This window comes from Thunnus albacares, chromosome 19 (genome assembly GCF_914725855.1).
Source record: "Thunnus albacares chromosome 19, fThuAlb1.1, whole genome shotgun sequence".
Taxonomy (NCBI): domain Eukaryota; kingdom Metazoa; phylum Chordata; class Actinopteri; order Scombriformes; family Scombridae; genus Thunnus; species Thunnus albacares.
The window spans coordinates 4639509-4665907 of record NC_058124.1 but is presented as its reverse complement, the minus strand read 5'-3'; the positions used below and the strand labels follow the sequence as shown (position 1 = coordinate 4665907).

Genomic DNA, 26399 nt, shown 5'->3' with positions numbered 1-26399 from the left:
ATACAGCAGCAGTTAGGGCTGCCAAGTCAACATACTATTTGGACTTAATTACAAACTCCTATTTGGACCTGGCCAAATTCTGAAAAGCAGTCAAAAAGAACTAAGCCACTACTCCTCTTCCCCCAAGTCTCAAATTTGATGATTGTTTAGTGTCAGGACTGAATGATGTCTGTTCAGCTTTTAATAAACATTTTGCTGCTACTGCCCACTTATTTGAGGATAGACCTATAGGGACCCCTTCCACAATTAATGATTGTGTGTATACAGTTATCCCAGAGTCCAAGTTCTCCATTCAGCCTTTCCCTGTTGATCTTGTTCTGAAAGTACTGCAGGCCATCAATATCAAGAAGTCAGATGGTGAGGATAATTCGGATCCTTTCTTCTTCAGATTATCTGTACCTCTTATTAAGGTACATATCACATATATACTCAACCTTTCTATCTCATCAGGCATAGTTCCCAGGGTTTGGAAATCCGGCCATGTGGTCGCGATGCACAAAGGTGGAGATGGTAACAATCTAATTAACTATTGCCCAATTTCAAAATTGTCCTGTCTTTCAAAAATCCTGGAATCATTAGTCAATAACCCGCTGAAATCATCCACATCAATCTGGTTTTAGAACTTATAACAGCACCACTTCAGCTCTCACACTAGTATTAAATGATTAGATCACTGTTTTAAACTGCAGGAAACATTGTGCCACTATATTTATAGATTTAGCGAAAGCATTTGATACAGGTAACGATTCTCTACTTATAGAAAGACTGTTCATTACTGGCATTACTTTGATCGGGATGCTTGCAGCTGGTTTCGGAATTACTTACGTGACAGATGTCAGTGTGTGAGGATGTTGTGACCCAGTCTGGATTCCTGCCAATTACAGCAGGCATCCCGCAGGGATCCATTCTGGGCCCTTTCCTGTTCAGCATTTATGTCAATGACATTGTGTCTTCCCTGCGTGGTTGCCAAATTCATCTTTATGTGGACTATACTACTTTGTATTGTATTGCTGATTCTGTTCAATTAGCCATCGAGAAACTGCAACTCTCCTTTCATGCATTGCAACATGCTCTTACTAATCTTAAACTGAACAAAACTTAAACAAATAAAACAAAATGAATGGTTTTCTCATGATCCAAAAACATAGACTACTGTAATCTGCATATCTCTACTGTCAATGGTTCGAATATTGAAAGGGTCACAGTATACAAGTATCTTGGCATCTGACTCGATGACAAATTTGCATTTGAATACCACATCATAAACCTTGTTGGCAAATTACGGCAACAGATTTTTATACAGGAATAAAACCTGCTTTCTGTTGATTTGTTGGAAGAAGATTGTTGAATCAACTTGCCTATCAGTTCTGGATTATGAGGATGTAATTTACAGACATGCTGCTGCCTCCACACTAAGGCTCTTAGATTCTGTTTACCACTCAGTACTGAGCTTTATTATTGGTGACAGCTACAATACTCACCACTGTATCTTCTACTATAAGGTCAGATGGTCTTCTCTGACTGAGTGACACAATAATCATTGGTATCTCTATATCTATAAAGCCCTGGTCAGAAAATTACCATCATACATGCCATCTATGTTGCATTGGAACCCTGGTTCACTTTTAACTCACTCCAGTGACTGGCTGGTTCTTCAGGTATCTCGTGCCAGGACTGATTTGGAAGGACTGCTTTTAGTATTAGTGCAGCAGACTCATGGAATCTCTTGCAACGTGACCTAAAACTGAATACTCTCATACCTCTTGGACATTTAAGGAATGTACTTAATAACCGTCCATTACCAGTCTGATTTTGTTTGTTGATTTGTATGGTTGTATCTCCCATGATAAATATTTTAACTGATTTTGTTTGTTGATTTGTATGGTTGTATCTCCCATGGTAAATATTTTAACTAATTTTGTTTGTTGATTTTGTATGCTTGTATTTCCCATGGTGTAATAAAATAAAGGTAGAAAGAAAGAAAGAAAGAAAGAAGAAAAGAAAGCTTTAAGGTTAAACTAATTCTAACTAACTCATTCCACCCTCTCTGACATTGCATTTTCACAATTTGAACCAGCTGATACAGGATATATTCTATAAACTATGGGACTGCCATAGTAACAGACATTTATTATAAAGAACAACAAAGTTCAAAGCTGATAAATGTATCAAAACAGGAGATACATATGTGACCCAATGCACTCTTAAACTGTGTATCGATAAAAAGACATCAGAAAAAAAAATCAAAAATTAAGGGATGAGTTCATAAATTAAAAGAAACTGGACAGTCCTCTATTAGAAGGAGATGTCAATCTGTATTTATATCTATTGTATGAGCTTTAACATGCCCATGACCTTCAGCTGACTCACATCATGTTCAAATGGCAAATGGGGGTTTAACATTGTTATTTGCAAATGAAACCTGCCGGAGACCATGAAGTGAAAATTAGGCCTCATTTAGTTTTTTATTATTTCACCATATTTTGAAGACATTTTGGAATAATGAGAAAAAGTGAGAAAATCTTTAGAGACTCTTGTTTATCAATGTGTTTTTACTTTGTAAAATGCCTGCTGAACCTCCAGTTTAAAAAAGGTAATATCTATGAGAATTTTAAATATTTCAACTGTGAAACTTAACTAAATTATGGTGTGTGCTTTTCTTTTTATTATATCATATGTGTTTGCCATATTTGAGCCAGTTTACTATTCGTTATTACTAACATGACAACAACAAGGTCAAGTGTAAGCAAATGGGATACGTTCACATATTCTGGTCTTTAATTCTCTTAGTGTTGCAGACATAAAAGAAGGGGGTATTTGTTGCTGATAAAATACTGTGTTGCCATAGGTCTGTCGGGTCATTCTGTTTATATAACCTCCTTCTGCACTTTCAATATGACAGGAATCCCCTAGTCGCCGATGTTTTTGTTTTTGATGTTTCATTTTGCTCAGAGGAAGAAATCCCCGTCTCATTGTTTGGATCTTTTCTTCTAACCTTATCACTCTTCCTTTGGAAATAAGTCTTAATATTCAGTTGATATTTTTGTTGTAATCATATTATCACTGTGTAAACGGCAAACCATTTCAGGGGTTTTGTTTTGGTTTTTTTTGGCTTTTGCTATCTCTGTTGCTCTGTTGCTCCTACATATTCATTCAACCTTTCCCACTAACACTTGATTGTAGATTGCTGAAAAATGGAGGAATAATCACACATGTAGGAATAAAAGCACAATATTTTCTTTTGCCACACCTCAGTTGTCCATGGTTTCTATCACGTTGCAGTTTAAATAAGAAAATATACAATAAAATTCCCCCTTTTCCCTCCATTCCCAGTGTATGACTAACAGGGAGTTCATCCTTATATTTGTACTTGTATTCCTGCTGTATGTGTGTCATCTCTTGGACAGTTTTTTACAGCAGAAGGGTTCAGAATACTGTGATGTCATCCTTTTCAGCATCCAGGCAGCAGTAACCATAAGTGGCTTTCTCCTGCCACCCAGTGGTTACATGTGACATCTTCAGTGCTGGGAAACAAAGACGAGCTGCATTAATGACCATATCAGCTCAGAGAAGAAATGGAAAGACTAATGTCAAATACAGAATACAGAAGGAAAAAAACAACAAAAACAAGGCGGGCCATTAAACAGATTTCATATAAGATCAGTGCTTTCATTCTGAGAAGTGGTATTTCATCTCATCAAATACAACCTTACCATAGCCACAGGGTGGTGCCACATCCATCAGCACAGTATCTGCAGGTTTCAGAAAAACAAAAATTCACTTTTCTATAATCTTTTGTCTCCCTGGAATTGAATTCAATTTTAAGGAAAAGTATTGTTACTATTACTGTACCATACTATTGACCCTGTTGTAACATTGGACATGCATTTAGAAGACCACACGGGTGTGTTGCTCTTTAATGGGTCAGTACAACCAAATTACAAAAAACAAACATTTTTCTCATTTACCCCTCATGGGATTAAGACAAGCAGATAGATTTGGTTTTATTTGCCCTCATTTTAAGATATCTACCGCCACTAATACAGTGGATCAGGATACTATAGTGAATGGAATTTTGTGGTACACACAGCATTGAAAAAATACATTTGAAAAATTCAACATCTCTTTTCATAATCTGTGTCCTCATTACTCTGCATACTCCACATCCAAGTGTGAAAAGTTTTCATAGGGACTATTTCTTCTGTTGAAAGTGTTCTGTGGATTATTTACTGTAAGCAGTTGGTCTCACCAAGCAAGTTCAATTTACTCAGGCGCTCTGTGGGGTATCTAGCTTCACTAAACCCTAGCATCCATGATGCTGGATAACTGGTCTCACTAAACTCTTTACTGGCTGGCCAGATGAAACCGACCAATCAGTTAACTAAACTTCAAGCATGGCTCAAGTACATAAAGACCTGGATGACCTGCAATTTTCTGCTACTAAACTCAGACAAAACATCATGCTTGGCCCTAAACACCTTAGAAACACATTATCTAATGACATAGCTACTCTGGATGACATTGCCTTGGCCTCCAGCACCACCGTAAGGAATCTGGGAGTTATCTTTGATCAGGATATGTCCTTTAACTCCCACATAAAAGGACTGCCTTTTTTCACCTACGTCACATTTCAAAAATAAGGGCATATCCTGCCTCAAAAAGATGCAAAAAAAAACTAGTCCACACATTTGTTACTTCTAGGCTGGATTACTGCAATTCCTTATTATCAGGCTGCCCTAACAAGTCTCTAAAGACTCTCCAGCTGGTCCAGGATGCAGCTGCACATGTTCTGACAAAAACTAGAAAAAGAGATCATATTTCTCCCATTTTAGCTTCGTTGCACTGGCACGCTGTAAAATCCAGAATAGAATTTAAAATTCTTCCCCTCACCTACAAAGCTCTTAATGGTCAGGCTCCATCATATCTTAAAGAGCTCATAGTACCGTATTATCCCACTAGAACACTGTGCTCCCAGAATACAGGCTTACTTGTGGTTCCTAGAATCTCTACATAGAATGGGAGGTAGAGCCTTCAGCTATCAGGCTCCTCTCCATCTTCCAGTTTCGGTCTGGGAGGCAGATACCTTATCTATGCTTAAGAGTATGCTTAAAACTTTCCTTTTTGATAAAGCTGATAGTTAGGACCAGCCTGGGCTTGTGTTGGACCAGTCCCTAGTTATGCTGCTATAGACCTAGACTGCCGGGGATTTCCCGTGATGCACTGAGTTTCCCTCTCCTCCTACTCTCCATTTGTAGGAATTCATGTCCCATTAATGCATGTTACTAACTCGGCATCCTCTCTCTCCTGTAGTTTTGTGCTTTCTTGTCTCATGGGTATTTCTGTCTCCAGAGCTGTAGAATCTGGATCTGTGGTTGTGGGCTGCCTGCTGCCCCCGTGGTCCTGCTCGACACCCGCTGCTACTATCATTATTATTAGTCATATTTTTTATTATTATTGTTGTTGTTGCTGTCCATCTCTTACTCTCTCAACCCAACTGATCAAGGCAGATGGACGCCCACCTAGAGCCTGGTTCTGCTCTTCCTATTGAAGGGGAGTTTTTCCTTGCCACTGTCGCCAAGTGCTTGCTCATGGGGGAATGTTGGGTCTCTGTAAATGAAAGAGTACGGTCTAAACCTTGTGATTTGGTGCTATATAAATAGTAAAAAAAATAATGATGTTGTTGAATTTCATAAGTAATTTGTAATTTGCCAATGCTTTGAGCACCGTAAAGGAAATGCCATTCATCTTTGCTATATTTTGTTAGAGACTGAAATCTCAGAAAACATGTGCATGTACACCCAAAATTACCTCCATAGTTAGACAGAACTATGTGTATTATATATATAAATATATATATGTGTGTGTGTGTGTATTTGTATTTATCTTGTAATTTGGATGACCTGACCTTTTCACTACAAATTACTAGCAGCATTCCTGCTAGCATGTCTACTACTTTACATTCAAACTACTTTACATTCCTGAACATTTCTTCAGCATGCTGTTGTGTTTAAATGCAGTTTTCCTACCTTCAGACAGCCCCTGGATTCCATTCATGTCCTTACATTCTGAAAATGTATCAGTAATTGTAACTAACTCAAAAACCACAAGCATACCACAGTTTTAATATAAATCTGTAAAAATGAGAAGTTTAATGGTAAACATGAAAATGACAGAGTGATTGTATCATTTATAAAAGCAACAACACAAAAATACATGTATCTGTTTATGCAAAAAATTGTACCGTAGCTACCATGTACGTGAAACAGGTTTCCTCTGGGTATCAAATCATTTGTCAGTGCACTTGGAACGTCTTGATCTGAAGCTTCTCTTTCTAAAGATGTTAGAAAAGGAGGTGATCGTAACCCTGCTTCTTCAAACACAAACAAAGACAACAACAACAACAAATAAAAAAAACTGAGAAATAATAATAATCACAGCCTTTAAGAATGACATTTCAAACCACAATCTTGACATAAAATTGCACTTCAAAATACTGTTCGGGATGAATAAATATTTGTAGTACCTTTCTATATCCATTTTGGTAATACAGTACATTAACACAGCAATAGTATATTATAGCTGTCAAAGGGGTTAATAGGGAAAAGATGAACTGATTAAAACTTTTCTATTTTCATTCCAGCTGCTTTTGCATATAGTACAGAATTGCATAATAGCACATAAATAACTGAACACCGATGACATCAAACAAGAGGGTAAAAAAAGATTTACAAAACATACTGCATATCTAACATATTGTCTATATATTATTCATATAATTACATAATAGCGTCATTCAGAAGCGGTGCTCAAGTGCTCTTGCCTTTTGTCCACGGTCTCTAAACCAGAGTGTTTTCTCTCTGGTTTGTAGTCTTTTGCACTGTCCCTTCAGACTCTCCCTCCTATCAGAGTTGTGTCTGGGAGGAAGGAGCCTTTTTTTGGCCTTGGGTGGTCTCGGGGTAAACACACCTCTCTGTAACATGTGCATCTGTGCTCACCTCCGGAGGTCTCGTCTCTGCTCCGGGACTCAACGGCTTTCGGACGCTAAAGCATCCTTGGGCCTTCCTGTGTGTGTCTGAACGGCTACTCCTGGACATTTCCCCTGATGCACCGGGGTCCCGTGGGCTGGCTCGGCTGCTGGGCGACGTCTCTTTGAGAGTATCCTGTCGATGCAGCAGAGAAAACCTTCCTTTGGGAGCTTCACTTAGTCTCCAAGATGTCCCTGCCCCTGTGGTGTTAACTGTGGCTGCTGTGGGGCTGCACACCAGTGTGTACAGAGGGAGGGGCGACCTGGGCTGAATCATGTGAATCCCCCCAATGGGTATTAGAAGGCTCGGGGCCCTGCTCGGCTGCTGGGAGTGAAGAGGGAGGTGACTCAGGACGTTGTGGGCTCCCCGAGGCCTAGTGGGATGTGGGGTGATGTGGGTGAGACCAACCTCATCCACAGACTACAACAAGACAAGATAAAATGAAACTTGAATAGTCCTGCTGGGATAAAGTAATAGGATACAGTAAAGACATAACAACTTTTAAAAGCCAAGCACTGGGAGGTGCTGTGAATGAGCAACCAGCAATGAAAGAAAAAAAAGTACATGGGATCAAATATCAAGAATATGTGAAATGCTGATGTGTTAATCTTTTACCACATGTTTCTGTTAGGTCTCAGCGGTGGCCTTTGTTGTGCAACTGTGACATTGTGTAAACAGCTGCAGCTGACAGAGACGTAGGATTGGGTTGAACGTCACACAGGTCACCGACAGAGGTCCAGAGAGCTCATACATGACTTCTTTTAAAGCTAGAACTTTTACTAAACCACTGGCGACTCTGGTCACAAGTAGCAAATACAGGATAATGGTAAATTGTATTTCCTGTCATTTCCCATTCAGTCAATTACTACGGAGAGCATCCTAACATGTCCTGAAAATCTTGTTTGTTCTGACCTCCAGTGGTTTAACTTCTCACCTTGCTACAGTGATGTAGAAGTATATGGTAATCAGAGTTTAAACAGGTTTAAAACATTCAACCAGAGAGGGCAGTGAAACACTACTTTTCAGCCTGGTGTTAATTATTCTTTAAAGACATCATTATTAGGCAACCTGCATGAGAGAAAGTGGAATGGGACCACAAGCAGGAAACAACAAACATGCCTCCGGTTGAAGTATTGTGAATGAATCCAAATGTCTGGCCTTCCCCGCACTTGCAGACTTACTGAATTAATGGGAGCTTTCCCAGGAAGTCTGTGAGTGCAGAGGACTGTCAAAGAGAGTTTACTTACTGTAAACAGGTTTTGCTCATAAGATGAATCATACCTCATATTAATACGGATGTCACAACATAAAGAAAGGAATGATGATAAAAGCAGAAAAATTTGTTATGTTTTGTTAAGTTATGTACAATTCATAGGCTATAATCCAAAAGTATGATAATATATGATAAAATATTAGAATCTGCAGAGTCAGAAACAGTTTGATGTTCATTCCTCAAAAACAAAAAGGGACCACCTCTTATGTGACGAATCTCAGTTCAGGATTTCATTTGAATGGTAACTGTGCGTCCAAGCAGAACAACGTGATATGTAGAGTTCCCCAAGGCTCAATCCTGGGTCCTCTTTTATTTAACATTTACATGCTTACATTAGGCCAAATTATACAAACTGATAACATCAACATTTGGATTCAGCCTGTGTTTTTACTTCTTTGTGTTAAAACCATTCAAATGTTTATCTGTGATATGCTCAAGTGCAGTTTAACAATGGCAAAAGAGAAGGGACAAAGTAGCAATATAGTTTGCTACGTTAGCTAACGCTAGACAACATAAGTTACAACATAAGTACTGTAAGACTGTATAAGGAAAGCTAAGTGTACTGAATTGACCGAGCCTTGAGGGTGCATTTTATTGCTTATTAATTAACTTTTCATTTGTCAGAGGAAGAATGTGTTATTTCTCCTTTCAAAAGTAATATAGCCTCTCTAATGATAATACGTGATAATTCCAATATTCCTTGAATATTTTAAAGCATAAATGTATGAATTATATATATATATATATATATATATATATATATATATATATATATATATATATATATATATATGTGTGTGTGTGTATATATATATATATACACACACACATATATATATATATATATATATATATATATATATATGTGTGTGTGTGTGTGTGTGTGTGTATATATATATATATATATGTGTGTGTGTGTGTGTGTATATATATATATATATATATATATATATATATATATATATATGTACACATATATATACACACGTGTGTGTGTGTGTGTGTGTATGCACGTATGTATGTATGTATGTATGTATGTATATATATATAATACCTATAATATAATACCTATCTTATATAAAAATATTTTTATAAGTATACTTAGATCCTTAGATTTGGTTATTAAAAGATTATGGCATTTTACAGTACTTTTAAACAACCTCAAACAATTTATCAGTCAAGCTCTAGTATAAGTTGAATTATGAGAATGGTGTGCTGAAACACAATAAAATGAATTAAATTTGTGAAAATATGTGTGTTAAAGAAATATATATAAGAAAGGATATAAAGAAAGTCAAGTATGGAGGTTTTTTAATGTATGCATGATGCATATGTATGCATCAAATATTTTGGTGGATAAAAATTACTCAACTTATAAATATATACTCAGTTTACAGATGTAGCTAACATGTGAACAGAAATGTCTGTGTGCAGATGCGGAAAACAACCCCGTGGAGAATGTGAATCAGTGTCTTCTCCTATGAGACCTATATTGGTGTGAGGAGGAAGTGGTGAGGTTACACCATAACATAACGACGAGTTTGGAGTAGACATGTTTTTTATTTTATTGGAGCAAACTGAGATATTCACCCATGTTGTTTTCATCGTCGACATGTGGTTCCAATCTTTGGTATTTAACGATCGGCCTGGTTCTCATTTTATCAGCGGCTGCCCAGGGAAAACATGTTGTGTCTATTTGGGAACTCTCCCGCATTATTTTAAGGCTCGGAGCTGCAGGCTTGGTTTGACTGATATAAAACAAGAGAGTTGCCTTTCCTTCCTTTTCCAATAAATGTGCAACTTTAAAATAACCTCATATGTACCAGCCTATCTATATTTGTTCTAGATGTTGACTTACTGGGATTTGACTGAGCCACACAAGATTAGCTTTGTGAGCCAAAAGCTGATTTATTTAAAACTGTAGGCTAAACAAACAGAGATGGATCAAGTCACAGGTGAGTGAAGACTGTGGTTTGAACAAAGGCCACATTTTCACCAGCATTAATTATACCCATGACAAAAACACAGCACCATGACAGAATTAGACTAAAATACATGCAGAAAACAATGACTGGGTTGCGTTATAAGTGGAAAACTAATCAAAATGCTGTAAACAGATGTTATGTCACTGTGTTTTTTTAAGTGACTTACCAGTCGTGCTGTAGATGGTCGGTCCCTTGGGTAAAGACAACGCTGAACAGAGGTGTCTGCCAGGGAGCCTGGAGGCCCCGAGGTCCCCGCTCCATGGGACTGGACTATTACAGGAGAAAGGCCTCTGACAGGGGAGGCTGGTCTCACCGGGGAGGTGGAGACATGGCAACTGGATGGGGAGAGGGAGGAAGGGGGAGCAGGGGAGTGGCGAGGCCTGGGCGATGGGCTACGGGGTGGAGATGGCTCCCTCTGTGGAATCAGGGATGCAGTACTTGGAGAGGGAGAGCCTCCAGAGGATGCTGACGCGTCGAGGCGTCTGCGGGCGAACAGGGCCCTCCTGGTGCTGGCCGAGCTCTTCTTGGTAAAATCCTTGGGATTAAGTGTGAGGGATCGGCTGAGTTCAGGCTCCATCAGCTGGCCTCCTGGATGAGGTTTCTTGCTATCAGGGGAGGCAGTGTGAGAGCTTTCAGCAGCTGTGGAGCAGTTGTCTTCATCACAATCTTTGTCCTTAATGTTATCATCCTCATCTCCACCTTTTCCCAGATTGGAGAACTGATCATCTTTTTGTTCATCTGGGTGAACTGAATGATCTTCACAGACTCCTAGGACAGGACAAAAAATTCAAAACAGATTACTATTTTTTATTTTCCATCAGCCCTCTTTCTTACCGAAACACCATTCTAGAGTTACAATCAATTATTGGGGTAATAGTTGCCAATGTCACCTATTGTACATACAAGAGGTGTTTCAGAGGAAACTGTGCTGTTCAGATGCATTTCTAATATTCAGGTAAAAACTTTTAGCACCATTTTAATTTTTATTAAATTCCAATTCCATGGCCAAGTTGGCACTGGAAATAAAACTGTGCAGGTATTAGTGGCCTGTGTTGCAACAGATCATTAAAAAAATAAGTAGCAGAGATTTTTTTTCCATTGGTATTACATGTATGAGCCTCACCCATGTTGCATATCTACTCCCACATATCTTACATCTCGTACGCCCGAGATCTTGATACGCCGATAACCAATGTTTACACTTCTCCTCAAAGAAATGTGAAATGTCAAACAAAGTGACGAAGACTGTAAGTCAATAGAATGAGAGACCTAGTTTAATCTTTTAATCAATCAATCAATACTTGAAGTGTTAATGAGAACGGGTGGGTAGGCCAGGTTACAGCACTGAGGGTAATTGTGAGCAGCCACCAATAAAAAGGACTGTTATTGGTCTTCCAACTAATGAATGAAATTAAGTCTTAATTTATCTCCTTTGTAGAAGGCATTACACATTAAGTGAAATTGTTCCTGGAAAATGCGTACTTAACTAAAATCACAGAAGTCAGCCCTTTCTGTGGTAAAAAAAAAATACTTTTCTTTATTATCAAAAACAGAAAATGAGGTCTTTGGAGAAACATGAGAAGCCTCTTTGCTTCCAAGCCTCTCAGGCAGGCCAGTGTATGGGTTTGATTGACAGCTGATCTAGGAAGTACATTGAGACACAATGTAAACAAACTTGCACTGCTAAATGAAGCTTACAGGCCAAGGACAAAGCTTTTTCTTAGCAGTGGGACTTCAGAACAATGATATCAATTGGCATTCAAACTGACCAATCAGGACATTTGCAAGTACGTTTTTAAACTTTTCAAGGTGCTACAGTTGACTAGCTAAACAGCTCTGCAGCCTGCAAACATTTTTCTACAACTGAGTGCAACACAAGTCAATGCTTATGGATGAGGTGATACTAGCCTAAAAGCTAATGTGGGTGCTAATGTAAATCAGTGCCAAAGAAGAGAGCAGAGGACATGTAAGTTACAAAGCAGATCTGTAGCAAAAACAATGGCAGCTTCAGTTGAATTTAAACATTCAGTGACCATGTTTTATTAATATTCTTAGCGATAAAAAAGAGAAATGGCAGAAAATACTTTTTATTGGTACATTCAATCCAAAAATATTAGCAACCCCATATAAACAAATAAAAATAAACAACACAGCATACCTTCATCTGTGTCATCTGGGTAACAACAGGTTTCTTTTCCATGTGCCTTAGATCTCAGGTGTTCAGTGAGGCTCCCTATAAATACAAGAGAAGATGAGCTCATACAAGCTGCACAGTGAACATAAATGTCACAAATTCCGAAACAAACAAAATAAAATTCATGGTCTTTCCTCACCTTTGGCTTTGAAAGCAGCATTACAGTGTTTGCAGTTGTATAATGAGGATTCTGTGATGCGATGGGTGCACTTTTCCAGCACACTAGTATTCTTGCAATGAAATCCACACTCCTTACACTGGCACTTCCCTCCAGCTCCATCATGCACGATGCCATACTTCTCATTAGGTCTGTAGGTATGAAAAAAACAAGAGTTTTCAGTTTCGTCCTCAGAGAGTTTCCCTGTCACTTGTCTATTGATGCTGCTCCTCTCAGAATAATAGTCACAATCAATAAGAGTGTAAGTGGAGCTGACAGACAGGCTGTGGGCCCTTTAGCACCTGTAAGCAGCTTTTTAGTGCCTGTATTTATCCAGCATAAGTACGCTATCTGTTTGGCCTTTACTGTACATTGAGCTCTCACTGTGGCAGCTGGGCCGGGGGTCCACACCTCCGTGTATACTGAGGGTCCCTCAGCGAAGCACCCACTTCAGCTTCAACAGGGCGGCTTTCATAAGCCAAAACCAGAACCCCACCTCTGTGCCTTTTAACCAGGGTGTGATTTGCCGGGGGGGAATGGTGGGGTTCCCGCCCCCCCCCCCCTTCACCTCCCTCTGGTCTATATATCCCTGCCTCTGCTGAGTTATTTTTATCCTCAGTGGGGACAAAAATGTATCCCCCTCATAGTGATTTATGCTGCTTCACCATTAACCATATAAAATATCTAAAATAAAAACAGGCTATTTAAAAAAAATCGAAGTGTTCTCTGCAACCTGAGAACAGTCATTAGTGCAAACAACATTAAAATCAGAAATGGACTTTCACTGTAAGTGCTCGTGTGACAGTGCAGATGACACTGCGTCTGGGCTACATGATGATGCAGTAAATGGACCAGGGGTCGCCTCCTTCCTGGCATTTGCAGAGATGTGGGTCAAAACAACACGCTGTGGACGACCCTTCTACAGGAAAGCATAAAAAGAAGACAAAAGTTCATCATCAAAGCAGACTGTTTTCTTCATCTGACAAGTAGGCATGTACTGTAGCCTATTTATTTTTATGATGACAGCACATTGTGTTATTGCATGTTGTGATTATTTTCTATTCGATACTGAAGTTTGCTATGAAGAGGTGAATTAAAAAGTGACAAGAATGGCATTAAGCGTATTGGCACGTCTGGCCGAGTGGAGTTATCCACAGTACTGAAAGGCGTGTTGGGGGATTTAATTCTGGCATGTTAAGTTAGCATTTAACCTTTTGTTTTATTGTATATGATCACATCTCCTACATGTGCGGGTGAGGAAAGGACAAGACGTGAACTTCATCACATCGCTGAGAGTAAAAATATTGCAATACTTGATGAGCTGCATTTTAAAAAATGAATGAAAACATTCCTGGACAAATGCAGCGGTCAAGGTCAAGTTTCGTAATTGTTTTATTAAATTCATTATTATTTTTATAAATGTTACTGTAACAGCTGCAAGAAATAGCCTAATATGCTTCATAGTCTAGATAGGCCCACTTTAGTTCTGATTTATTTTCATGAATAAAAACATTTCATAAACATCCTCCCCTCTGATTTTTTTCACAAATCACACCCTGCTTATAACCCCATCACATCTCACACCACCACTGAGTCCAACCAAGGGGGAGCCTACGATGTGGCCCAAAGTACGGGGTTTGCTGCAACCAGCCAATAAAAACAGCGCAGAGAGGGAGGGAACCCCTGGCCCAGACCAGCTGCTGCTCCAAATAAGCATGAAAAAACACAGAAAATGAAAACACATTCCTATGATAAACAATCCTTCTGATTATAATCTGCTGTTTTTTCTTCTATTTTCACTACAGGCTTCACGGCTGGATAAACTCAGCAGGTAGAACGGTGGCTTTTACAGTCTTGAAAAACTTTCAAGTTAATGAAAGAGAAACACTTTGCCGTCATGCCCGTGCACTGTACTCCTATATTATAAAGCAGGTACAGTATATACATAGTCTTTTCATGCAAGGACCATTTACACCCAAGATTAGAGTTTAAGTACCCTCGCCTTCTCCCCCATGCCAACAACAAAAAAATGTCAGCATCCGACTACCTTACTGCCTCACTTTAGTCTTTTTTGTCCCTCAGACAGACTGAACAGACGGAGAAGGAGAAAGCGAGCAGGCGTGAGGATGACTCACTCTTTTAGGAAGGCTGTGATGAGCGTCAACATGAGTCACAACAGGGATTTGTTCACAGACACACTCCCGAACCAAAAAGAGACACACAGATGGCACCTCTCTGCACTCCCCTGCATCGCATCGCTGCAGTGTTTATTTCTGATGGGTATCAAAAGTACTGAGCATGTCTGCTTTAACCTCGGCGCAAAATAATCTGAGGAGTGTGTTTGCTTTAATTAAGACAAATTCCTGACAGAAGTGTGTCCAAACAAATTCACACCTTACACGTTTGCTTACTGCATTTCACTGACTTTCAGTGAAATGTGAAAGACTGTTGTGTCACTAAAAGGAAAAAGAATCACATTTTTTAAAATAACAAACAGGTCAGGGTTAATACATGGCAATGTGTCCTGAAATACAAGACTGGGACAAAACGAACATAAAGCAGAGTGGTATTTTCTCCACAGAGACCAATATTTTCTATATGGAGATACCTCAGGGTGTGTTATTGCACTAATGCCATTGCTCACCAAAGGATAACAAGGTAGCATGTGTTCAATTCATAAACCATTTGTAAAAGTTGTTCATAGTTAGTTTTAACACATTGTGAGGTCCATGTCAGTGACAGTTAACATCTGGTAATACAGAATTAAGCACACGTTTGGTTTCTATGGTTACTCGCATTTGTATGTATCATTTGATATGCTGTATTGCACACTGATTTAGAACAGTGGTTAAACTGTAGGTTGTATCTTTGTTTTAGGTGTCCTCTTATACACCTGCTAGCCAATCAGAAATTAGTATTTTCTGTGACAATAACGTAAGAAAAAAGTTATTACACTGACAACACTTTCTGTAATTTTACAGTAAGAGTGTAAGTAACGGTGTTCATTGAATTACGTTGAATTGAATTAATAATAGTGGGATCCGGGAGTTTGAGCTTACTACATAGAACCAGTAGCCTAAAAAGTCTAATAGCCTAATAAACTTCTGTTGAACCTCCCAGTGCTGTTGGGATGCATTCTAACCATTTTTATGCCTTTGATTATTTATAAAGAAGAAATTCACTGTATTAACCTACCTGGGCAATATTCAATTAATAATAAAAGCAAATTACATGCCTGCCAAACTAATACATTACATTAAAATTAATTATAATGTAATTTATAAATATAAATTACACACAGACACACAGACACACACACACACATATATATATATATATATATATATATAGTAAAATACGTGTTCTCTCAGCATATTTTTAGACCCCAGCACTTTTCGTTTTATACATTTGTCTTTTTTGTGCCCAATTCCATTCCATATGGCAGCCTCCCTTTAATGCTACAAGTACATGTACCTAGATTTTCTCTGTATTCCTTTGGTGTCAGTGTGAGAGACTGAAACATGCTGCCTCTACATGTGAATGGCTGTGATGGTTGGTATAAATGAATCTCTGCAGGGGCAGAGGAAGCTAGGTAGTTTCCTGGCTTCATCCCATCAACAGACGGACTCTGTTGGTGCAGACAGCCTACCCTTGGCCTCTCCAACATGGTGGACAGACATCAGTTTCCACAACATACCACGGTATGTGACGCAATCCTCCAACACTGTAAGCAATGACTAACATTCAATTTAACACTGATGTTATTAGCTAATGTTCTTATGCATCTTACACAGTGCTGAGCTGTCATTAGTTCATACTGTACTCACTCTTTCTCGGAAATCCAAACTTCAGGAGGTTGTTTATTTCTGGAGCATGACTGGACTTCCTCCCCCTCCTTCCTCTTCTCTTCCTTGTTCTCTTTTCTGTTTGACCTGATGTCATCTGCTGACTGTTGTCCCTTCCTTGTTCCCTCATGGTCTCCGCAGTGCGACTGGCTGTTGTAGACCTACACTCGAAAGAGACATGGGCAAATTCACCAACTGCTCCAGCATGCCCAGGGAGACAAAAATTGGGAATTCTCATTGAACGTTGTGTATCATAGCATTTGTGAAAGCACATATATTTTTTCCCTCAGCGTGTCATCATTGCAAAGAGGCTTGCTATGCTAACTTACCAAGAACCCTAAATCAATCCTGTATATGTGCAACAGAATTCCTTGACTTTACTGGAGTTAAACACAGTGACAGTGTGGGCACTAACCATCTAGTTTCACATGTGACTCACACTCTTTAATGGCATGTCATCTACCCTCTCTCTGTCCTGTAAGTTCTACATTTTGATTGGTCTAATAAATGTGAAAATGCCAGACAATCTCTCATGGTGGTCAATTTTTACATACAGTGCTCTGTTATAGATTTATAGACAACTGTAATCAGTGGTCAGTGTTGTAATTACCTCAGTGGAGCCTGGTCTTGTGTCGTCCTCTTGCTCCATTGACTCTGTCGTCCTGACTGACATGGGAGATATGGTGTAGATGGAGGGACTGAGTCTCTGCTTACAGTGCAGCAGAGAGAGAGCTGTCTTGCTGGAGAGGCCAGGTGGGTTGGGGTCATAGCCGCTAGTGGACCACGATGAATACACTGAAGGCTTCTCCTCATCCAGAGTAGAGGGGTTTGGTTTAATGTAGTTCAAATAGCACCAGCTATTACAGGTGCTGGACAGGAGACTTGGGAATGAAGGTCCAACATGTGTGACCGGAGAACAAACACTGGGTTGACACGACTGATCCTCCCTTTTGACTTCCTGATTGCATGTATCCACTGACGACTTGTCTGCACAATTCACCTCCCTCTCCTCTGCTTCTTTTACTCGTTTCTGTTGCTGTTGTGATTCAGGAGGCAGCTCTATACTGTTTGAAGGGGAAAGCATGCGCTTGTTACTCCCTGAGCCTGATAACCTCAGGCCATCCTCAGACCACAATTGTAGGTCTGGACTTGTGTTCCTATGGTTTCTGTATTCAGCTGTTGGGATGCATATATTGTGTGAAACAGCATCAATCGCCTCCTGTGGCCTGGGTGAGGTGGACTGAGACAATGTGGTGTATATGGCACTTGCTGGGGTGAGGGTGTCTGTTTGGAGACGCACTGCTACTGCTGGAGATGTGACTGGCCTCAGTAATTCCAGACTGGAAGTGATGTGAGGGACAGAGTGTTGGATGTGGGAATGACTTACTCGAACCTCTGAATAATCATCATGTCGTAAGGGAATCTCTAGCTTCAGCCCTGTAGACATGGGGAGGTAGTGAGCTCTGGCTGCCCCTGAAGGTCCATGTGTAGGATAGGGCTGTGGTGCTTGAGGAGGGGGCTGCCCTGTATGGATGTTTGAGGCCTCCTCTTTTAGAGGATCTACAGGTGGGCCATGAGTAAGGGAGAGTTCAGTGCTCCCTGCTAACTGAATATTTTGACTGAGTTTCCACTGAGAGAAGATCTCTTTGCATTGTGATCTTACTGGATTACGCAAGACTGTGTCACCTGATGAAGGAGAAGCAGGGGACCGACTGCAGTATGCAGAAGTCGGGCTTGTTTGAGAAGATGTGCTGGGGCTGATATGATCAGGACTACGGCTCGGAATAGCACACTGCTCCTCCTCCTCCTCATCTGGATCTCTGATAGCAGTGTGTCTCATAAGGAGACATTTTCTTCTCTCCCTCCAACCAACTGCAGAGCGCTCAGGGGACAGACAACTATAGTCAAAGGACTTACTCCGGGTCTCAGCCATTAGGACACTTGGTTGTGGGTCATGTGGTGCCTGCTCAGATGCTGAGCGCCTCATCTCTCTGTGCTGATGCACCCCAGGCACTGTCAACATGTGAGGAGCTCTTGATCTCCTCAGTGGTGTCGATATTGCTATTTCCATGTCTGGTCTATTTGATTCTTCAAAGGATGTGGAACGACTGGATGCATAAGATGCACTACTGTCCTGACTAGGGCTGCGGGGCAGGGATATAGAGTCAAAACTGGATTCCCCTGAGGACTGGGCCACCTCAGCTAGACGTAACCGCTTCTTCTTTGGAGGAAGCTTTTCAATAGGGAGTTGGGCCAGGGAGGGACTTCTCTGTGGCCACTGAAATTCTTCAGGTTTCTCTGAATGTTTTGCTGTAGAGGACGGCTCTAATGAGGTCATAGTGCTCATGTTAGAGTCCTCTGTCACCAGTATTTCTGGAACCTGCACATTGTGTTGGCGGACCAGTTTTCGGGATGTTAGTTTTGTTGACTGTTGTTGGAGTTGTTTCTGAGGCACCAGTTGATATTCTTCATGAGGCGGAGAGTTTTTTGTTGCCTCAGTGCCTTGATTCTCATTGCACAAAGAATCTTGTTTTTCAAATGAACTAGTATGTTGAATTACTGAACAGGTTTGCAGTGTAGGTCTTCTGGGACCCTCGTAAGCTATAGTACTCTCATCTTTACATTGTCCTGACAAGAGGGCAGGAGAGGGCAAAGATGGAGAAGAGGGGTCATCAAATTCAAAACTCTCCTCTTTCCTTCTCTTGCGCATTGCTGAAGATCCCGCTCTGACTGCATGGTTAATTAGCTGTGAGCACTCCATTTGACTAATTACCACCTCACTTCTGGGATGATGTGGTAAGCAAAGGCTTTGCTTGTGTTTCTTATAGCCTATCCAATCTTTGCATCCGGTGCCACAGGCTTCACACTCATATGGCTGCGGTTGTCTTTGCTTGTGGTCAGGCACAGTGGTTACGCTGTCAGGATAAAATGAATGAGAATCCTCATGTTCCTCTTTTGTAAGTTCGGCACCAAGGGGAATTTCAATAGCTGGCTGCCGTCTTAACATCCCATAACGACGGGATGCCCGCGAAGGCTGCTGTTCATCAAAGGACTGACTTAGGCGGAATTTACTAGGGCCACCACTGGAGGCGTCAAATGAACTGGCTGCAGATGGCATTGAGTGACTTCTCACCAGAGGGGCGGTGGATGTTTGCCCAGCTGGCTGCTCCACATTTAGAGATGGATGATGAAATTTTTCACATGGAACTCCCATGGTGATGGACCCACTGTTTTTATATCCCAGATCTCCAGCTTTAGGGCTATGAATAAGTGGTTCCTTCATAGATAAACTCTTTTGAGAATCTGAACTATTCTTTCTGGAAAGTGAGAATCTCCTTGGTTTTACACTGTCAATTTTACTGGTGTCCACCACTGCCTCATTAATGGTGATGAGTTTGGTGATATGGTCAATGACCTGCTTCTTGGGCACCGTGAATGGGATGCTTTTGTCCTCCTGATCAGAGGGTTGCTGGTTATGAGGACGAGACATTCTCTGTAGATGTCCGAGACGTCCGTATTTGCCGAGTATGATCTCTGCATAGCTTTTGGCACTTGTGTTCGGGGGGCTGTCCTGTGACTGCTCTGTACTTTCAGAGCGAGAGAAATAACCGGATTCTGTACTGCCTTTACTCCCTAAAATTAGAGATGAGGACTTTTCATCAGAAGCATCTTGAGGAACATTTTTTCCTCTACTTAGACGCAGGGCCAGTCTCTTTTTCACTGCGTAAGAGTCATCATTTCCTCCAGTGCAATCTTTGGCCCTGTCTGTTTCATGACTCTTGATTGAGGCTACACTGCCTTGTTTTTCTGTATTGGAAGATGCTGATGATAACTGTCTTGTTTCATCCTCTGACTCAGTGACTTGCTCCTCTAAAGATCTCGGCTCCCCAAGTGCCAGACCAGCCTTCACCCTGTGGGTGTGCGATTTGCGGTGTTTGTAGAGGTTACTCTTGGTCTTAAAAGAGAAGCCACATGGGGCGCAGGGATAGGGTCTCTCACCTGTGTGGGAGCGAATATGTTTCTGTAGGACACTAGGCTTTGCACATGCACGGCCACAGTAAGTACAGACATATTTGCCTGGTCTCTGAGGCTTACGCTCACGTTTCTGTTTTGGAGTACCCTCCTGGGTTTCAGGTGTAGACTGCGTGGGGCCACCTGCTGACAAAGGTGGGACTCCTGGTGACAAACTAGAAACTGTGGTTGATTTTGCTGTTGTTGTTGTCTCATGTTTGTGTTCCAGCGCCGTATCTGAGTCAATGCTCTGCCGCTGGTGCCTGAGACGTTTACGTTCAGGATGCTGTCTTCTAGACTGTTTGGGCTGCTGTGGTGTGCCATGGGGCTTTGGGGAGCCAGTTTGCTGTTGCTGACGCTGCTGGGAGGGAGACTTAGGCTGGGGGCCTTGTTGAGGAGACGCTGGTTGACAATGTTCTTGATCTCCGGACTGCTCCCCAGTCGTCAGGCAACTATGCAAGGCCTCCATAAAATGGAAGGACAGCCTCAGGTAGACACGTGGGATGCGTCTGCCTGTGCCAGGCTACAGAGTTCAAGCCAAATCATTAACTGGGTAATGGGTTCAATGTGAGTGAATTCTATCAAATTGTATCCACTTAGGTTTACTGTCAGGCTTCATAATTTTACTTGTTTTACCTAAATTTTATTGCTTGACAGCAGGACATTGCCATCAATTGTAGAACGGCGGCATCAAAAAATGAAGCTGTGATATGTTGTGTGCTGTAGAGGATGTCCTCCGCCATGCTGACCTAAAGTATCCCATCCTGAAGCACTCAGCCAGTCTTGCTGCCACACACACTGATGCTCAGTTGACTCAGCTGAATATATGATTCTTCTGTCTTCTCAACATGAAGATCTGTGAAGACAAACAACTCATTATATAGAATAGTGCCTACAATTCAACTGTGAGACACAGATAGCCCTCTGACCTTCCGCTCGCCAAATATGGATATTTATGTTTCGTGTGTTACATAATCACTGTATGTGTCAACATCCAGCTTACACTTTCCCCCGGCTGCTGAATACTTTTAAATTAGAATGCTTTATGTAACATTTTTTTGTCTAAAAATACATCAGCATGGGGCAAGTAAAAAATGATGATCCTGCTAACATTCCATAAGAGAGGCAATATGTCCAATGACTGTGACAGGAATATTCCAACAACAGCATAATTTGAAACTGTCAAGTTCTTCAATGATTTCTAATCAACCGTGCATTACTTATTTCAAAACTGTGTACCACAATGTCTTCCTTGTCAGACAGCACCACTTACATATCTCACCCACTCTCATAAAAATGAGCCAAATTTTCTCGTTGCTGAGACAGAGCAAAAAATGATGCTCCATGAAGAGTTTGTCATTTTCAGATAGAAATACCATCCAATCCTCTCGGTTGAGGAGGGATTTACATCAATCAACAGGAAATAAAAATGACATCAGTGATATTATTATTTCCTCCCTACTCTTTAAAATCTGTTGTAATAATCTGTTGAAATTGCTTTGCTTGAGGTTTCCTTTGCATAATTGATTACAGTGGGATTAACTAATGGGCTTTGGCATGTGAACCTGGTGGGCAGAGTGTCTGAACATGCTCTAATTGACGCTGCATATTTGACATGTTGTGTTGTCTGATATCAGACCTCATTTCCTTCACAATGATGATCATCAGACAGTACTTGTACAGATCTGATTAACTGTGATTTTAGATACTTAAAAAGCCCCAGCCAAATGAAGGCAAGGGATGGCTGTTAGCTGTTAGTGCATACACAAGGTGACTCAGTGGAGATACTGAAGAAAACTGAATGTTTTTTGTGCCAGCATACTGAAACAGTAAACAAGGCATCCCACGCACTGACCAGCTGGTTTCTACACCCACATTCTGGTGGAAGACGGCAAAGCTGCTGGACAATATCCAAATTACAGATAACAGGTTGATAACCATCTTTGATATAACTTGTGGGAACAGTATGCATGCCAATATCGAATGACTATGAATCCAACATTTCTTTCTTTTATAACAGAAAACAGGCATAATTTACAGGCATATCATTTTTGTAGTCTGCAGACCATTCAGATGTTACAGGCCTAAATGTCTTGCAGTGAGACCAGTAAGTGCTAAATGTAGGTCAGACAGGTAGTAAAATCTGGACAAAGAGATTTGGAAGGAAAGTCAGACTCTGTCATCTTACTGAAAATAACGCCTTAGAGCTCAGACTGTGAAACGTTCAGAGGAGCCACATACTCTGCATGAGGGTGACAATGACTGGGGTCAAATAAATTCAGACTGAACACTTACTGTAAGTACTAAATCATATCATTAAAACCATGCATCTGTTCATTTACACTCGCATGTGTCACACTTTCCAGTGCTAACTAAAGATTGTTCATTTGCACCTCTCATAGTGCAAATGAACCTATCAGGCAGTTTTTTGTTTTTTTTTCTTCAATCCTTCTCTCCACATGGATCCTGTTTTCCCCCTGTCCTTGGCTCTCAGCCTCTGTGATTCTCTCTGGGTGAAGCGTTGCGAGGCTCTGCTAGAAAACACACGTCTAGGTGTAATGTTCTCAGCAGTAAAGTCGGACAGCTGTTTGCTTGTGCAAATAAATACACATTTGGTAATTGCGCACACGTTTGCTTCTATAGCAACTATGCATTAAAAATCAATACATCTCCCCTCAACCGCTGACTTAAATAGTTTTCAAAAAACACTGGCAGCAGACATTTTGACACATGTAAGTCATTTTCTGCTGTTTGTCTAAAGGTTACAGTGTGAACATATACAGTGTGGGCATACTGTTACAATCTGTAGCGTGCGCTCAAAATCTGCAGGTACTAAAACACACACACACACACACACACACACACAAAAACACCTCAAATTAAATAAAAAAAACAACTCTCTTTTATAAATCTGTGAAATACTGTGTACATTCACACACACACACTCACACACACACACACACACACACACACACACAAAAACACCTCAAATTAAATAAAAAAAACAACTCTCTTTTATAAATCTGTGAAATACTGTGTACATTCACACACACACACTCACACACACACACACACACACACACACACAAAAACACCTCAAATTAAATAAAAAAAACAACTCTCTTTTATAAATCTGTGAAATACTGTGTACATTCACACACACACACACACACACACACACACACACACACACACACACACAGATAAAAAGAATATTGTATAAATGGCTTTTAAAAAATCTTGTCAATTTCCTCTTCTCACACTAATGGGCACCCAGCGGTGGTTCCTATGGTAACGGCCCTAAACCATGTGGTAGCAGATGGAAGGAGAGCTGGAGGGCTAAATTTATCTTCCAGCATCCTCAGCGACTACAGAGAGAGGGAGAGAGAGCGAGGCGGCGAAGGTGCCTCCCTCCTAGAAGCTACAGCTTTTTGGAAAGAGAACGGTGGTACACATCTCAAAAGAAAATCAATACTTTGGGAGTCTTGAATTCGTACTACACCGATACTCCTCCAGTCTTTCAGGGGGGAATTCGAGAGGAAAAGGCAAACGTGGGGATGACAAAGAACACTGGACCGGTCTCCGTGAAAAACCAGTCAACAATTAAACCACATGAACAATTTTAAAACCATTTTTTGTTGTGTTTTTCCTATTAGGCATCACCAAAAAAAGGCAAATATAAAATATCATAAATATAAATGTACAAATATGTATATTGCCTTGCATACAATACACTTAATAAGGCTCCATGAAGCAGTGGCATACAAAGCATCTGATTTTTGAGGCACAAAGTACAAACTTCATTGACAATTCTATGATGAAACTCAATGAAAACAGCATGCTAATTTATATTTCATGTATTTCACCTTCATCCTAAATCATCATCTTGCAGACTCAGCTGACCTAAGCGACACCGTGAATGCCCTCATCTGTTGTTGTGTTTCCAACCACGATGTCAGCTGAGCATTAGCAATGCCGTTGAGTCAGAAAGCGCAGCTTCATCAGCAGCCTGATAGCGGCGCTCTCCAGGGACAGAGGAGAGCCCTCTGGGAGTGAGTGCATTCATAGCTATTCCTCTGTGTGCATGGAGTGTGTGTGTGTGTGTGTGTGTGTGTGTGTGTGTGTGTGTGTGTGTGTGTGTGTGTGTGTGTGTGTGTGTGGGCACGCGCGCACCTCGGGAACGCTCCCCAGTCCACAGGAGGACATGCCAAGCATAGGAGGTTGAATGCACGACACAGGGAGCTCATTCACTCCCAGTCTGAGCTGTGAGCTTTAATACATACACAGCCCACGAACCACTCACTATATGCACTCTCCCTCTCCTTCATTCACACACACACACACACACACACACACTCAAGCGCAAACAGCCTCGCTGCAGAAGCTGCGCTGTCTGCATATGTTTAAAAACGGCAAAAAATATTCAGCTTGTTTCAAATGTCTCTGAACATGTTGCACAGAACAGAATTCCACAAATGATTCTTGGCTGCTCATTGATGTAACAGCCTTTTGTAATAACAAAGACCTGAATGGAGAAAATCCTCCAGTCCTCACATCACATCACTCACATTACATCACAGACATCAAAATCACTGAAGATGACAAAGGATATCAATGGCTTTTTTTTTTTTCTTTCTTTTTTTTTTTTTTTTTACCTGGTAGCAGGTGGTGTTGTCCTCCGATTGTGAATGACTGGAAATGGGGAGAGCAGAGAGAGGCAGAGAGAGGTGAAGGGAAAGAGAGAGAGAGAAAGGATGAATGAGAGTGACGGTGAAGAGAGAGGGGTAATCGAGTCTCCGCTCTACGTGCACTGGGCTGACAAACAGGTAGCTGAGTATATTATGCGTATGAATGAGGAGGAGGGGACACTCTCTCCCTGTCTATCTCCACCTCTTTCATACCCCCCTTAGTGTCTCTCTTTCAGGTCAAAGTGAAGTAGCAGCTCCTTATTTGGAAGTTGACGTAAGCTTGTGTTTCTTTTGGCAGCGTTCTCAGGCTGCACAGCTGGCAAAGCGGTGAGAGGTAGAGGGGCAGGGTGAGTGGTCGGTGTTTTAATTTGACTGGGAAAAGGGGGCGGAGGGGAGGTTACTTCATATTTTTAAAACACAGTTTCCCCATTCACTTCACATTTTCCAGCATAGGTGGAGAGCTAGTGCTGTTGCATTCTGAGAAAAACCCTGGAAAATTTGAAAACAAGGACCCACGTGGAAAAAAAAAAAAAAAAAAGAGAGAGAAAGAAGCAAAGGGATCCGGTTTTTAAGAGCAGCTCTGGAGAATGTCACGACTGTGTAACGTTCATGCTCCTGCCAGGGGTCAAGCTGAAATGAGTCCAGGCAACTCTGACATCACTCTAAGCTCTCATATGCCTTGGGTTTTTCCCTCCTATGCCAAGTGACTTTTTCAGCAGGCTGAAAGCTTGCAGACATGTGAAGCATTGAGGGAATACCAGCCGGTGGGATGAAGGCAGGCGGTCAGCCGCTCATCTGGCTGGGCGTGAAAAGGGGAAGCTGAGAGGGAAATGGAAGCGAGCCCAGGGTGTCCATCCTGCACCAGGCAACAGAGAGTCCTTGTGAGTGGGGCTCCAAATTTGAAAATGGTGTATGAAGGCCAGTTCTCATACAAAAATGTCTGGATTCAAGATTCTGATTGGCAATTTTATCCTTTTCAATAAAACATTATGAAACAGCACCATTGCCTGAGCTTAAAAGTCACCACTGCAGCAGCTCCTTTTATAGCCACTTTGCTATCATCATTTTGGATAATATGTCAATCTACAATACCACCTTCATTTTTCCAATTGTACCAAACACTGGAAATAAGTAAAAGCCATTCTTATGTGTACAATTGTTTTCAGCTATTCCTATAATACCCAGTGTTCATCCAATCCAATGCTAATGTTGATTCACACC

The 26399-nt window shown here is 41.0% G+C and overlaps 1 protein-coding gene across 2 annotated transcripts in view; it reads right to left on the bottom strand.

Moving 5' to 3' along the window:
* Positions 1–6496: 6496 nt before the first annotated feature.
* hivep3a (HIVEP zinc finger 3a) overlaps positions 6497–26399 on the bottom strand; it is a 36355-nt gene continuing 16452 nt past the window's right edge. Inside the window, exons 1-7 of one of the 2 annotated variants that reach the window (XM_044336382.1) lie at positions 25146–25399; positions 17090–21346; positions 16462–16640; positions 12617–12786; positions 12442–12516; positions 10450–11051; positions 6497–7445 (exon numbers count right to left, since the gene is read on the bottom strand). In XM_044336382.1, coding sequence (XP_044192317.1) covers positions 6903–7445; positions 10450–11051; positions 12442–12516; positions 12617–12786; positions 16462–16640; positions 17090–20959 — 5439 coding nt within the window. In that variant the 5' untranslated portion in view covers positions 20960–21346; positions 25146–25399 and the 3' untranslated portion in view covers positions 6497–6902. Of the gene's footprint in view, positions 7446–10449; positions 11052–12441; positions 12517–12616; positions 12787–16461; positions 16641–17089; positions 21347–25145; positions 25400–26399 lie in introns of those variants that run through there. The other variant, XM_044336381.1, reaches the window with a different exon arrangement.